Source organism: Phalaenopsis equestris, unplaced genomic scaffold (genome assembly GCF_001263595.1).
Source record: "Phalaenopsis equestris unplaced genomic scaffold, ASM126359v1 Scaffold000586, whole genome shotgun sequence".
Classification (NCBI taxonomy): domain Eukaryota; kingdom Viridiplantae; phylum Streptophyta; class Magnoliopsida; order Asparagales; family Orchidaceae; genus Phalaenopsis; species Phalaenopsis equestris.
Genome location: NW_018165026.1, coordinates 79230 through 94117, shown reverse-complemented (window position 1 = coordinate 94117; position 14888 = coordinate 79230). Strand labels below are relative to the sequence as shown.

The 14888-nt window shown below is 35.5% G+C and overlaps 1 protein-coding gene and 1 pseudogene across 2 annotated transcripts in view; one reads left to right on the top strand and one right to left on the bottom strand.

Moving 5' to 3' along the window:
- Nucleotides 1-1252: 1252 nt before the first annotated feature.
- LOC110029521 lies at nucleotides 1253-2032 on the bottom strand (annotated as a pseudogene).
- A 5538-nt stretch (nucleotides 2033-7570) lies between these two features.
- The window catches only part of LOC110029519 (casein kinase I-like), a 22775-nt gene continuing 15457 nt past the window's right edge, over nucleotides 7571-14888 (top strand). For both annotated transcript variants that reach the window (XM_020731845.1, XM_020731844.1), the window contains exons 1-6: nucleotides 7571-7999; nucleotides 8131-8171; nucleotides 10773-10842; nucleotides 10933-11081; nucleotides 11172-11267; nucleotides 11361-11431. In XM_020731845.1, the coding sequence (XP_020587504.1) occupies nucleotides 7924-7999; nucleotides 8131-8171; nucleotides 10773-10842; nucleotides 10933-11081; nucleotides 11172-11267; nucleotides 11361-11431 (503 nt within the window). In that variant the 5' untranslated portion in view covers nucleotides 7571-7923. The remainder of the gene's footprint in view (nucleotides 8000-8130; nucleotides 8172-10772; nucleotides 10843-10932; nucleotides 11082-11171; nucleotides 11268-11360; nucleotides 11432-14888) is intronic.

Below are 14888 nucleotides of genomic sequence, written 5' to 3'. Positions count from 1 at the left end.
GTGGTACCGGAATGAGGGAACCATGAGATCCTAACCGGTGTCGCTCTAATCAACTTTAACACCCCCATAATATTTACATAACCTTAGGAAATAATTGATTTGACATCAGAACTTGACACATTAAAAAACTTGACCTCTAAACCTGATACTTCTTTCAATCTTTACAATTTAACACTTCTAAACTTAAACCTACTACTTCTTCGAGAAGTTATGATGAGAAGCTTGAAGCTAGCATCGTGGGTAACACGACCATCTTCAACAATAAAATATGTCTACATCAGCTAAACCATTCCTTAGAATTAAACAACAAGCCATAGGATTTCGAGTCTGTCCGCCTAGGCGACATAAATTCTCAACTTGTTTTTAGGCATTTGTATGGCTCTGCTATACAATATAAGCCCTAAATCATCTTAGGATTCCAAGGTTGTCATTCGTTACAACCTAAACCATCACATCTTCCAGGCTATTTGCGTGATCATTTCACATAAATGTAAGCCCTAATGAACAGGATGAAACATTTGAAACATTTAAATATTTCTCCGCTAAATTGAAGTCAAACCATAGGATAGCTTGGGAAGTTACTGAGGTTTTCCTTCGGATCCATGATATCCCCTAGTCTCTCTTTCTTTGGATTCCATAATATGTTCCAAATTTGAGTCATTCTTTTTTTTTACACCTCTTTGTCCAATCTCATTGAACAATTTTATCCTTTGAAATTCTTGAGGATAATATCCCCTGATTTTTATCGAGAGTTTTTTTAGGTGACGTCAGTTATCTAAGATGTAATTAACTATAGGGGTTTGCCCTTATAGGAACCTTTTCCAAAACCAGCTTAATATAAACTCGATTTAATTTTTCATATTAAATAGGGGAACTTGTCAGCTTATAATAAAATGGTTTTGCAGACCAAGTAGATGTCATATATTTCTTAATTTATTTGATTGAGCCTCACGGTCAAGCCGTGTGTTTATCTTTCAAGATAGATACATAGCGTAGGATATATATATATATATATATTAAAGACGAAACCACTACAACATGCTCATAAACTCAACAACCATGGAAAAACTTATAACAAATACAATAGAAACATAGGATAATGCTCTTCAAGAAACATTTATAAAGACCATAGCCATACCTCACAATATCAAGACTAGATGAAACACTATATGAAACACTTACATCAGCCTTTCACTGCCCTTATAGGAAAGTGAGCATGTTCTTAAAAAGCAATTCCACCACCACATTCTCACTATCCCTGATGTCCTCTCCCACGGCCATCCATCCTACCCCTTCCTCGATCATAGCCTCTCCCTCCAACTCCTCTTCCTCGCTCATATCAAGCAGCACGATAGCTTCAATTTCCTCGACCACAACCACGACCTTGATTCCAGTTGTAATTCCATCCACCATGATCTTGATTATTCCCATATCCTCCATATCCTTCATATCCTCTATAACATCCATGTCCTCCAAGATTTCCATACCCACCATAACCGCCTCTGCCTCGGTTCCTTCCTCTTTCTCGACCTTGACCATGTTTCCGTCCATAGGAATCTTCATTATACTAAGCTGGAGGTTGTCTTGGAACCTATTGTTGATATTGTTGTGGTTGTTGATATTTTTGTATCTTTGGTTGTGGCACATGTAATGGACTATGATACCTAGGGGAATTCTTGTTGAGCGGTCTGCTTGACAATGAAATTGTAATCATTGAAACTTGTCTTGCCACCTCCAACGGTACGAGTCCCTCCTCAATTGGTTCCCAAACATCAGTAATACTGACCGAACCTATGCTTGTATCTTGATGCAATCCAAGAATCCTATTCTTTAAGATCTCAGCAAGTGCCACAACCTTGTTGATTGCCTGCCCCATTGCTTTTAGCACGATTTCCCTCACTCTTCTTTCCTCTAGAAGACTATTTGCATAGTTATTGTAGTTGCGAATGAGACCCTGGTTGGTGATTCAGATCTCATTCTCGTTAATGGCGGACTCGGGTCTCGATTTCTCGACTCTCTGGTATCGGTCCATGACTACGGCGTGATTAGGGTTAGGGTTTCTGTTGGGATTGAGGGTGGTGAGGGATGCCCTAAAACCGTGGATGGAGGTTATGCCAAGCAAAACGCCTATATATATATATATATATATATATATATATATATGTCCCCCCGAAGAGGGTGACGAGATTTCGATTTTGGAGACCAACAGCTTCCACAGGACCTCCTCTTAAAAATTGTGCAAACATATACATATGTATAAATTAAATTAAATCGAGCATCGGGATATCCATTCCGACAATCGAAAATTTCCAATTTGGCACCGAGAACCACGTCGGCTTCGTGTCAACTTTGGCATCTCTGAAAGCCTACACATCGCTCCTTCATTCGCTAGGCTTTACACCTCTTGTATCGATTCGATTCATCATCTGAACTGATCCACTCTATCCATTTTAAATTGATGGCAATGGATGGCATCCGGTCACCATCCCCATTAAATCATAAACCGAGAATTGTCCACACTCTAAAGCTAAAATATCTATCATTATTTAACCAAATTAGGTGTGGTTTGTTCCTATATCTTCATCTAAGTAAGACAAGCATATCTATATGGCTAGGTGGACATGGATTATTCATTCTCTTCACAAAAGATGAACACTGAGACAAAATTACAGATTTTGAACTTATCTCTTTGTCCAAGTGGTGAGGCCTCAATTAGGTTGGTAGAGAAGCTTTGACTTAACACCACGAACCTCCTTAGAGTCTTAATTTTCTATGTGGTTGGGTCTAGGTATGACTAAGACCAAATGGTGGACCGATCTTGGTTTAGCAGTAGGTTAGAGGCCACAGGAGAGGGGATTTTGTTTAGGGAAGTGATTTTAGAGTATGGAGATGCTTTTGGAACAATCAATTTGAAATTTTGGTGGGGGTTGATGCAATGACCAAAAAAGTTTTGATTTTTAGTTGGAAAATTAGAGTTTCCCAAAAGTTTGTGCATACCATCTCATTTGACCATGAGGGGTGATCAATTTATAGACCCGACCATGGTGTTCAATTGGCCAAGTTAAGGGATCCAAGGGGGTGCTTATGTGGAGGGAAGACAGGGGCAAGGGTGGTTCAATGAGAGTGACCCACCTTGGATGGGTGAAATTTTGGATTTTTGCTAATGGGTGGCTCTCGAATCTTGGTTTTCCACCAGCCATGGTGGCTAGCCAGGTCATGGGAGGTTACTATCTGGCTGTGGAAGGTCAGGGTGGAGAGTTGTGAAGCTAATTGAGTTAAAGCATGGGTAAGTGTGTTGGATCAAAGTGGAAAGGGGTTTGGGATAAGTTTGGGTTTGAGTTGGGCTAAGCTCATGGAAATGGGTTTGGATGGCCACCCAAGGTGGCTAGGATATGGTGGCCATCAGGGGTTTGGGTGGTCAAGTCCCCATCAAAGAGATTAGGGCTTAGTTATGGGTTAGAGTAAAGCATGGGAAGTGTTAAGTACCTTGGGGAGAATCATTAAAGGACCTCCTCCTTTTGCCACTTAGGGAATGGTGGCTAACATGAAGCTCACAAATGGCTTCATGGCTTCCATTTATCTTGGGTAAAGCCATATTGCGAGCCTATGGCTCATGCATGGCCTACATGGCTTACCTTAAAGAGAAGCGTTGCGAACTTCAGGTACTTGAAAAAAATCTCATGAATTCCATGTTTAGCCAATTTAATCATGAAATTTTCCATCATAGTTTTGATCAAATTAAATTCGGGAGGCTGGTTTTGTCATGTGGGCTTTTGTCTTATTGGATTTGGGATTTGGGTTTGGTTTTGGTGGACTTTGAGCATGGGTCATGAGGGGTTGGTTTAGGGTTGGCTTTGGACATGGGTTTGATGTAATTTTGATATGATATCACATGGGCTTAGTGGAGTTTTGAATTTTTCATGTTGGAATCTTAGACTTGGGGTTGGTTAAGTAGATTTTGGCATGTGGCTTCAATTTTGATCTATTTTTGGTTTAAAGTGGACTTGGGATGAATTTAGATTTAAATGTGGGCAATTTTGGACTTTGACTTAAAATTGGGTGGAATTGGATTTGATTTTGAATTTAGGTGGATTTGGTAGCTTACATTGATTTTGGTGGATTTTTAAGTGAAATTGGGGATTTTGATATTTTTGGATAACTGAGGTGAAAATTTTGGTAATTTGGGTAATTTTGGAATTTTTTGAGAAGTTTGGCAAATTTCGGTTGATTTAGGTGGAAATTTTACAATTTTGGAATTTTCCTAATATTGGGGAATTTGGTAATTTTGGATTTTGGGTGGATTTATTGTTGTGAAGGTAGTGATGGAGTCTGAGGTGTGGTGACGTGTAGTGTTGAGGAGTATGAGTGTAGTACTAGTACGAGTGAGGTTATTCGTAGTGCCTCATGGTCCTATGGGAACTCTTTTCTTGTTTCATCATATTGGTCTAAACTAACTCAACCAAGTGTTGAGGGTTCAAGACCACCCATGTGAGAATTCAAAAGAGTGCCAAGAGGTAGCTAGAATTCTTAAGTGAGGTGGGTCTCATTACTAGTTTTCTAGGATAGTCAAAAGGAAAATTCTATAGTTAGATAATAAGTTCTATGAGGGAAACCACACCTCACCAAAATGAGGTCAACAACTAGGGCGTAGATGCAGAGGCATAGAGGGGAAAAATAGCTAAAAAATGCAGACCGCGTGGTTGAACCCGCAGCCCGCATTTACGGGCACATCCTCAAAGATGCTTGCCGTCAAAACCAAACAAAAAAAATATATTTTACCAACCACGCAACAGCCTTGTCAATGCACCAAACAAATCCTTAGAAAGAAAACTCAACACATTTAAAAGGTAAATGCTAAGGTTAAAAATACTATCATTTTACCTTTTAAAAAAGTTAAATGCATTTTTTCATGCTTGCAAAAAAGTGATAAATATAATGAATCAAAAGCATTAAATCTAGAAGAGAAAATCCTAAATTCCAAACCATTATTTGGAATGAAAAAAAAAATAGAACTCACAGGGTAGCTTCAAATTAATCGTGAATTTTCATTGAGGTTTAATAAATCTAAAGTGATATTCAACCACAGAAAACATGGCTGTTGAAAGTAAATCCATTGACAATTTAATCACAAAGCTTGTTATTGCAATTTAGTTCCTTTGGATCACTGAAATTCTCCCTTTTTCTTATAGGACTAAAAGACAACATTAAACGGACAACTCACCAATATGATTCCATCAACACGTAAATTATGCAAATTAGATGACTATAAAGGCTTGAACCACATGATCCAAAGTAAATCAACCTTGAATTGAGTTTGCCTATAGAAGCAATTGTAGGTTAGCTAGCCTCCTAGTAAGAAAGTTTACTATTCAGGTAGAAATGTGATAAATGCCCAGTACTTGAAGTGAAAAAAATTAAATAAAACTCATTTATTTCTAAAAAATCCCCTTTTTCACAAAAGCGAACTCTACAAAAACCTTTCATGACATTTCTATTAAAGAAAAAAAAGCAACATTTCCTTCAAAAAAATTGTTGAATAAGTGAGTAATCTCGCCAATACACTTTCCCGAAAGACAAAAACCTTACTGATGAGCGTGTCAAAAAAAAAAAAAAAAACTGAGTGACGGGCTGAAGGTCTGCACAAACAAGATAATGAGAGATCTAACCTTCACCAAAAGAGGCCTTAGTTGAATTGCCATAGAGAGAAACAAGTTGGAGGCAAGAGCTAAACTATCGCGCAACAGAAGGGATGGAGTTGACCTTGAGTTGGAGCCGAGCTACTACACAGGAGAAGGCAGGAGAAGGGAGGGAGAAAGGGGATAGGTGTTGGAAAAAGGTGTGCAGAAAGGAGACAACACTATGTACATAGCAGGCCAGATTTCAACAAAGATGGGGAAGGAATTGGCGCGAGAGACGAAAGCGAACTAGAGAGGCTTTTGGTGGCTAAGAGGATGAGTTTTAGGTTTTAGGCGGTTGTTTTTGAAATATTTAAAGTTTCGGCCTTTATTTTGTTATTTATAAAATTTTATGTGATGGTTAGCTAAAAACCTAGTTTTTAAATTCTTGCTTAAATGTTAAAGTTTATGATGAAATCTTAGCTCATTTTTTTTTTTCATTTTATTAAAGTTTTTATGGAAATTTACATACGTGGCACCTAATTCTTATGCACTTATCTCACAACCAAACTTTTATTTTTACAAACTAAATGCCTTATCTTATGTTTGAAAATGTGTAAGAAAATATGGATTATATTTTTTTCCATAAGAAGGATGCTTTGGATGTAAAAGTTAAAGTTTGTATGTGAGATAGTAAATACATAAGAATTGAGTGCATGGATGTAAATTTAAGAATGGGGTGCTATGCATGTAAATTCCCTAGTTTTCATTTCATAGTGACATAAATACATCAGTTCAATAATTAAAGAAATCACTCCAAAGTTCCGTTTGACTCAGCTTATTTGTGTGTTTGGCATTTTTAAAAATGTCGCTTGGGCGTTTGTTTCCTGCATTTAGAATGCTTATTCGAAACATGTGTTTGACGTCGTTTAATAAATGCGGCAGCGAGATCGTCCCCACGAGCAGCTTCTTAGATCTCGCTTCAAGGATTTGTTTCCTCCCATGCCCTTTTATCCATCTCCTCCCTCACTAGACCATATTGCCCTAAGTCACTCTTCCCTCGCCTCTCCCTCAGTTGTTCCTATCGACAGATCTCAACTTTCTCATTCCTCTCTTTTCCGAGATCCCCTTGTTGGCTTCCCTCACCTCCATTCACGACGTTCCGTGTCCTGCTAGTATCATCTTATATTCTTCCTCTTTTTAATCACTCTCCTACAATGAAAGCCGGTCATCTGGACCTCTCTAATGCCGTGCTTTCCTTCTCTTAACCATAACTATGATATGAAAATAAGGGTTTGGGCCTCAACACACTCTGAATTTGGCACCTTTAGCTTCAAGCATTTTATTTTATTTTTACTGCATTTCAATGGACATGCCATCCTGTTGAGCTCAAATATTGAAGTATTTGTAGTAGATTTATGTTACGATTGCTTGTTGGTGAGCTGACTCAATTTTTCTAGTTGTGAACACCCTAAAGCAATGTTTTTCTATATGCATTTTGCAGGGTTTTTCATTGTAATGATTAAGTTTCTGAGTTTTCCGATTTTGTGAATTTCTTTAGGATATTTTTTGTTTTTTGAATATATTGAAGTAATTGGGTGCTATGACAGTTCTGTTGCAAACAACATTATTGCACAAAAATATAATTGTTATTTATCCATAAATAACTACAAAACAGTTGTTTTCCAATAAAATAACAATTTTTAATAGCACAAATCAAATAAATAGTTTGTTTATTCAGATCAGCTAATGATCAATAACTTATCTGAATCAGTTGCTGTAGCCGCCTTAAATAGATCCTAAATAATAAGTAATTATTACATCACAACATCTTATATAAATTTGCATTAACAGATGACCATGTGACAATATATATCTAGTGACATAGAAGATGCCGGGGATGCCACGTAAGTGGAGTAGCGGGTGACGGAAAATATTAAAAATAACCTGAAGCCCCACTTCCCTGTGAATTCCCGATCTAATAATTTTTCCATTTACGCTTCGTCTTCCTCCCGTCTTCGCTGCTCTTGAATCGTAAAGCTTAGCAAAATTTTTATTTTCACACTCCTTTAAACCCTAGATTTTGATCCCTTTTTTTGGTTCTCTTCCATCGATCGTTTTCGCGGAATATTGTGCGGAAATTTGATCTCCTGCTGCAAATTTATTTATTACTGGATTTATTCTATGTTGAGTCTCCGGGGAGAGTGAGGCAGCGATAGCTTTGTTTTTATTTTTGATTTCTCATTAGGGTTCTGGGGTTTGATAAAATTGGTGTTATTGAGTTACCGTCAACTATTTGTACCCGGTCATGGAGACCCGCGTAGGGAACAAGTTTCGGGTTGGTCGGAAAATTGGGAGCGGATCTTTTGGGGAGATCTATTTAGGTCAATCGAAGTCATTAGCCCTGCTACTCTCTCTCTCTCTCTTGTTTTGTTTTTGTTTTTTCCGTGTACTATTGGAGTGACTTCCCTTTATGGCAACTTAATCGCAAGTTTTTGTCTGCTGCTGGCTACAGGTACTAATGTGCAAACGAATGAAGAGGTCGCCATTAAATTTGTGAGTAATTCGATTTTTTATTTAATCGGTACTTTTTTAATGGTGATAGGTTTGGCGCACAGCTTGCCTATTTTATCTTTCTGATAGATCTTTTAGTCTGCAAAATAGTTGGTTTCTTGTTGTAAAGTGACCTTATCCTGTGGAACTGTTGATTAGGCAGGTTGAAGATTTTGGCTATTTCTTATTATCTTGCAATTAAGTAAAACTGACTGAGTTTGATAAGTTGTTAGTGAATGAAATCCGAGTTTCCACTTCTGGCGCTGTATTGAGGCTGAAACTTTTCCTGAAATTACTTTTATGAACTATTGGGAAGTTACTTTACTTGAAGGTTGACCAGTTGTGATTAATTTTTCTCTTGCTAAACTTGACTTCTCACTAATCTATCACTGGAGTGTGGCACCATTTGCGTCTTTGTTGTAACTTATGATCAACTTAAATATCTTTATGTTTGCAGTAATAGGACGGGAGAAGCCAATCTCTACTTCAGAAATGACACGAGATGATGGGAAAAACCTCTCAAAGCATGAGAGAAGATACATTGAACAAATCTATATTATTAAATACATAACAGGGGCTGGAAAAATAGTTCAAAAAGAAAGAGACATTTACATACATAGCACACAATTCTTATATATATACATATTTCACACCCAAACATTCATATTTACACACATAGCATTCAAATTTTTAGGGGTTGTTTGATAGCGTCTTTTAATAAAATTTATCGCTGGATTTATTAAATCCAGCCAAATGGTAAAATGCTGTTCCAATGATTTATGAATTTTCAGTTTTAGGATCTCCAATTTTGCCTTTGATTCAACTTAAATCTCAAGTTTCAATGGATTTACGGATTTACTAAATACTACTAATGCTAAATCCTATTTGTAGCCAAGCAATCCTTTAACATTACATAAAAAATAGCATTGTTACCACTTTTTAAAAGGGAAATACATATTTTCAGACGCAGGTTTAAAGAACCAATGTTCTATCTATGTAAATATAAAAGTTGAAGTGTGAGATATGTAAATACATAAGAATTGTGTGTTAAATGTGTAAATTTCCTGCTACTGCCCTAAAAAATAGGAAATATACTTTCAACAAACAATAGCAAGGGATTTAATCAAGATAAATCTAGCTAAAGTTTACTGGAAAGTACTTTTAGGGATCAATTGAGCTCGCCAACTGTAGTGTCAAGCTTATATTTGCAACAAAAACAATACACCTTTGTCCCTCTAATTGGGTTCAACTACATGAATCCTTGTTCTCCATTGTGTCCTATTGAATGTCATATTTTCTTTTAATTCTGATAAATTAATATCATTTTTATACAACATTTCCAAGTCTTTTTAGGTCTACTTCTTCCTTTCTTAATATAAGTCAAATTTAAAACATCTACCCTCCTAACAAGATTATCAGATGGTCGACATTTAACATGACCAAACCATCTAAGACAACTCTCTAATCTTGTTTGTAACTGGAGCTGCTCAAAACCTTTTACGGATATATTCGTTTCACATTTTGTTTCTAAGTGTAGAATCACTCATTCGCCTGAGCTTTCTCATTTTAACAACACTTAACTTAATTTTATGGTTCTTTTTTACATGCCAACATTTAGCACCACAAAGCACTACAGGTCTCACCACTATCTTATAAAATTTTTCTTTAAATCAAAGCAGTACTTTACTATCACACAATAGACCGATGCATTCCTCCACTTCAATCATCCAACTTAAATTCTACTAATAACATCCCCATCTATATCACCTTCACTTTTGAACAATAGATCCGAGATATCTAAAACATTCATTCGTTTTAATGATTTGATCACCAATTGTTACAACACCCCCACTACATCAATTACTATGAAAATTACATTCCATGTATTCAGTTTTAGTTCTATTCAGACAAAAGCCTTTAGATTCTAAAGTTGACCTTCATAAATCAAGTTTTTTCTGAACTTGTCTTCAGTCGTTTCCAAAAGAAGGATATCATCAATGAAAAACATACACCAAGGTACATCTCTTGTAAATGTCTGCTGAGAACATCCAAATTTATATGACATGTTACCACCTACACGAATATATTGTGATTTGGCTGACTGCTCAGTCAATGTGGCATGTCACCACCTTGTTAAGATTATTGTAATACTTTATTCTGCCCGACTTCATTTTAGAAAGTTTAGTTTAATGATTTATTTATTTTTGTGGAAGTTTTTGTTCTCTTAAATTCCGTTATTTGCATGCTATAACCATTTATTATGTGTTCTATTGCTTCCCTATAGTTCATTGTTTAGCTTAATATCCATTCAGTTTCTGAATATGGATATAATTTTTTTTTTCAAATGAGTAATGCATAATGTTAATTTTTTTTTTAAATATTTAATATTTTCTTTAGTTGAGTTTCAATTCATTCTTAAATATCTTGTATATGCTTCCCTTTATTAGTTTTTGAATTATTGGAACATTCTTATAATTTGTTAGAATAAAATAATGGCATTTATGTACCTTTTTTTTTATCCATATCACATTTCATCTTTTAACATATGTTTACAATTTTTACTTATCTTGTTTTGATTGATGAAAATTATGCGACTATTCTCAGGAAAATATCAAAACAAAACACCCTCAGTTGTTATATGAATCAAAGCTGTACAGAATCCTGCAAGGAGGAAGTACTGCTGTGCTTTTAATTTAAATTTGTCTAGAATTTTTAAAACGTTTTGGCATCTTGATTGCATTTTTCTTGGTTTCTTCTGTTGCAGCTGGGATTCCCAATGTGAGATGGTTTGGTGTTGAAGGCGAGTATAATGTTTTGGTGATGGATTTATTGGGGAAAAGTCTGGAAGATCTTTTTAATAACTGCAGCAGGAAGCTGACCTTGAAAACTGTTCTGATGCTTGCAGACCAGATGGTTTAGTTCCAATTCTCTACAGCTGCTGCAAATTTATTTTTTTTCTAATTTACCAACATATTTCTGCTCCTTTTATTCTTCTCTTATCAGATAAATCGAATTGAATTTGTTCATTCTAGATCTTTTTTACATCGAGATATAAAGCCAGATAATTTTCTTATGGGTCTGGGTAGGAGAGAAAATCAGGTTAGCCTTTCGGTTGAACTATTGCTTAGCTTCTAGTTTAGATGGAATGTGCTATGGGATTCAATTTCTTTCTCGAGAATGTTTTCTTTGTAGGTTTACGTTATTGATTTTGGCCTTGCAAAGAAGTACAGAGATTCTTCAACCCACCAACATATTCCATACAGGTAGACATGTTGTTTATCGTTTTTTTGATAGTTTGCTTCTTGTTTGGGTATCATCTGTAATATTTTATTTTTACTATTTTATGTTAGTTTCTGTCATAGTTCTTTGATATTGATTGTGCTGTAGCTTAGCTTTTTTATCTTGCTAGTTTTGTGTTAATAGTTATGATTTGTTCATAGTTTTTATTTATTTATTTATTGTGTCAGAACATTTTGCGAGTATAGGATCGGCTAGCAATGATTTCGTGATATAAATTGCATAATTAGCATATAGGTTTCGGAACATATTTTATCAGCATCTGGCATAACTTGTTAGAATAAGAATTTGTGGATTTTGCCAATTGCATCTGATTGGTAGCCTTCATATACTAGGGATTTGAGGATTGACTTGGATATGTGGCAAATAGAAAGAAAACATGAATCCTATCCATAATATCAGAATCGTATGTCCATCTATACAATCATATACACCTCTAGCAAATACATATAGAAAATGGAAATTATCTTTAAACAACAATCATAGAAAACTATCATAACATTTCCAATCATGCATCTCCATCCAAAACCTCATCATCATTATCACCATCCTCTGCTTCCATGAGCTGAGCTAAGTCCCCGTATAACTTGAATGGTGGGACAGTAGGGAATTTACAAGATCAGGCCTAGTGTTCCATTGGCATCGTCGATATAGCTCTTGCTCAGCTGCATGATACTGGGCCAAGTACTAATACTGCCACTAGTGTTGCTCTGTAATGAATAAATCTATCACTCAAATCTTGCAACTCCCATTGCATTATGGTCGAGTCCTGGGAGAGGATGTTGAGATGTTCTAAACGAGTAGCCATAGAAATTGATGGTTTGGGGTCTAGAGGAACTCTTCTTTCTCTCAAAAGAAGTCTTGTTATTGTCGCCTATAACTTTCTTTGTGATTGATCTCAAAAGGTAAAATTGCTCCTCCCAACTTTCATATTTAACCTCAACCTTCACACACAAAAACCACCTATTGAGTGCCCTAAACCTATGGTTAACCCTCATAGAATATTATAAATGGAGATCTAATCAACTTACGGATATCGATGGAATTTTGCCTTAAATTTAGACCGTGAATTTACTAGAAATTTGAAGGAAAAGAAATGAGAAGAGAAATTGAGTGGATTAATTAAAGATTTTAAAAGAACAAAAAGAATGTGAAGAAAATCTCATCTCTAAACCTAGGAAATCCTAGGATCTCCTTTAGCTTCCTCCTCCTTATCCTCTCTTATTATGACTATGGCAAGGGAAAATGGCGAGTGGGCAATAGGAATGAATTGTCATGATAGACTCACACTTGATCATAAAAAAATTTCTTGTTTTGAGTAGAGTTGAGGTGCTTGAAGTAGCGTTGAGGCGTGGCTCAACGAGGGAGCTCCTAGGTGCTAGCTTGAGTGAGGCAACGCCTATGATTTGGATGATGCATGGTGCACTAGATTTGAGCTCTAGGGGTTGGAAAAATATGCTTCTTATATTTTTAAAACCTGTAAAGCACACCAATCTCACCAATAGCTTCCTAATAAGTAAAACAAATCAAGTGCACAAACACTTAGACATATTAAACAAAGGCAACATATAACAACTGCAAAGCAAATGAACAATCAACACGCAAGATAATGCTTGGGTTTGTCTCACAAGTAGCGCTTGATGTAGTGTCTTCAGCCATACAGTGTCAACTCGACTAATTTGGCTGATCCAAGGGTAGGGTTTCTTTAAGGTCAATCTTATTACCTCCTAAATACAACTTCAATCTCTGGCCATATCTTAAAAACTTGGGCAATTTTTCTACCTTCAATATTGACAAATCTAAAAGGATACACCAGCCCTGACCATATGAACTTAATTTTTCCTGGAAATAATCTTAATATGAATTGCATAGCAAAACCTCTTGTCCTGGTTAAAAATTTTTCCCAATGAGCTTATGATTATGCAAGTTCTTCATCTTTTCTTTATAAATCTTAGTATTTCATAAGCTTTATCTATAGTCTCTTATAATTCTTTTCTTTATAAATCTTGGTATTATAAGCTTCATCTCAAATCTTTTCTAAATCGTTCAACTCTTGTAATCTTTTCTCTGCCTAATCTTTTAGATTATAATTGAATGCATTAATCGTCCAATAGGCTTTATGTTATAATTCAACAGACAAATGATAAACTTTACAAAAAATTAACTTATATGAGTACATAACTATGTGTGTCTTATAAGCTGTTACATAGACCTATAACACATCATTTAGTCTCAAAGACCAGTCATTTTCACTGGGATTAACATTTTTTTTTAGAATTCTCTTAATTTTTTATTAGACATGTTTGCTAATCCATTAGTATTGGAATGATAAGCATTAGAGATCATATATTTGATCCCATATCTTGCTACTAATATCTCTATTCTTTTATTGAAAAAAAGATATTCCCCATCATCACCCTAGGTGCCAAATCTGTTGAAAATATAATTCTTTAAAAATTTCTGAACACTCTAAGAATTACATTTAGGAAGAGCTAGAACTTCTATCCACTTTGAGACATAGTTCACTACTATCAAAATATATAGATCTCCCAACGAAGACAAAAACGATCTCATAAACTGAATCCCCCAAACATAAAAAATCTCCACTCTCAAAATAAAATTCAAGGGTATTTCATCTATTCTAGAAATATTACCTTACATAACATTTACATCCTTTAGACCAGGTAGACGAGTAAAATCTAAATTGTAAAATCTTAAAAACTGTTTTTAAGCTTCCAAAATACCTTCCAAACTCTAAATTTTGATAAAATTTTATGATTTCATCGATCTCTTTCAAATGGACACACCTAATGATTTGATCGTTATACTTCCTAAAGAGGCAAGGTTCATCCCAATAGTAGAATCTGACATCAAAAATGATTTCTTAAGGTGGTATGTTAGATTGTATGAAATTATGCTACTGACAATGAAATTTATGATATTTGCATGCCAAGAAATGTTCTCATAAAAAATGACAAGGAGCTGCTCTTTAAGAAAGCTTTTATTAATTCCAACAAGGGAATCTTCTGAGTTTTTCTGCACAAACCTAGACAAGTGGTCCTTTTCCTGTTTTTGCGTACCTTTCCTGTCCACAATCTCAATATCAAATTTTTGTTGCGAGAGGTCCCATCTGATCAAACGGAACTTGGCGTTCTTCTTTGTCACAAAATATTTGATGACAGAGTATTGAGTGTTAATCTTGACTTCGGTACCAATCTAGTGGGACCTAAATTTTTCGAATGCATATACTATCGCCAATAGTTCTTTTTCAGTAGTGGTGTAATTTTTTGAAACTTCATTAATTTTCCTACCAGCATAATATATATAACATGAAAAATCTTCTCTTTTTTGGCCTAATATCACTCCTACAATATATTCACTAGCGTCGCTGTCGGCGTTTAAAAAAGGGGGGGAGTTACGTTT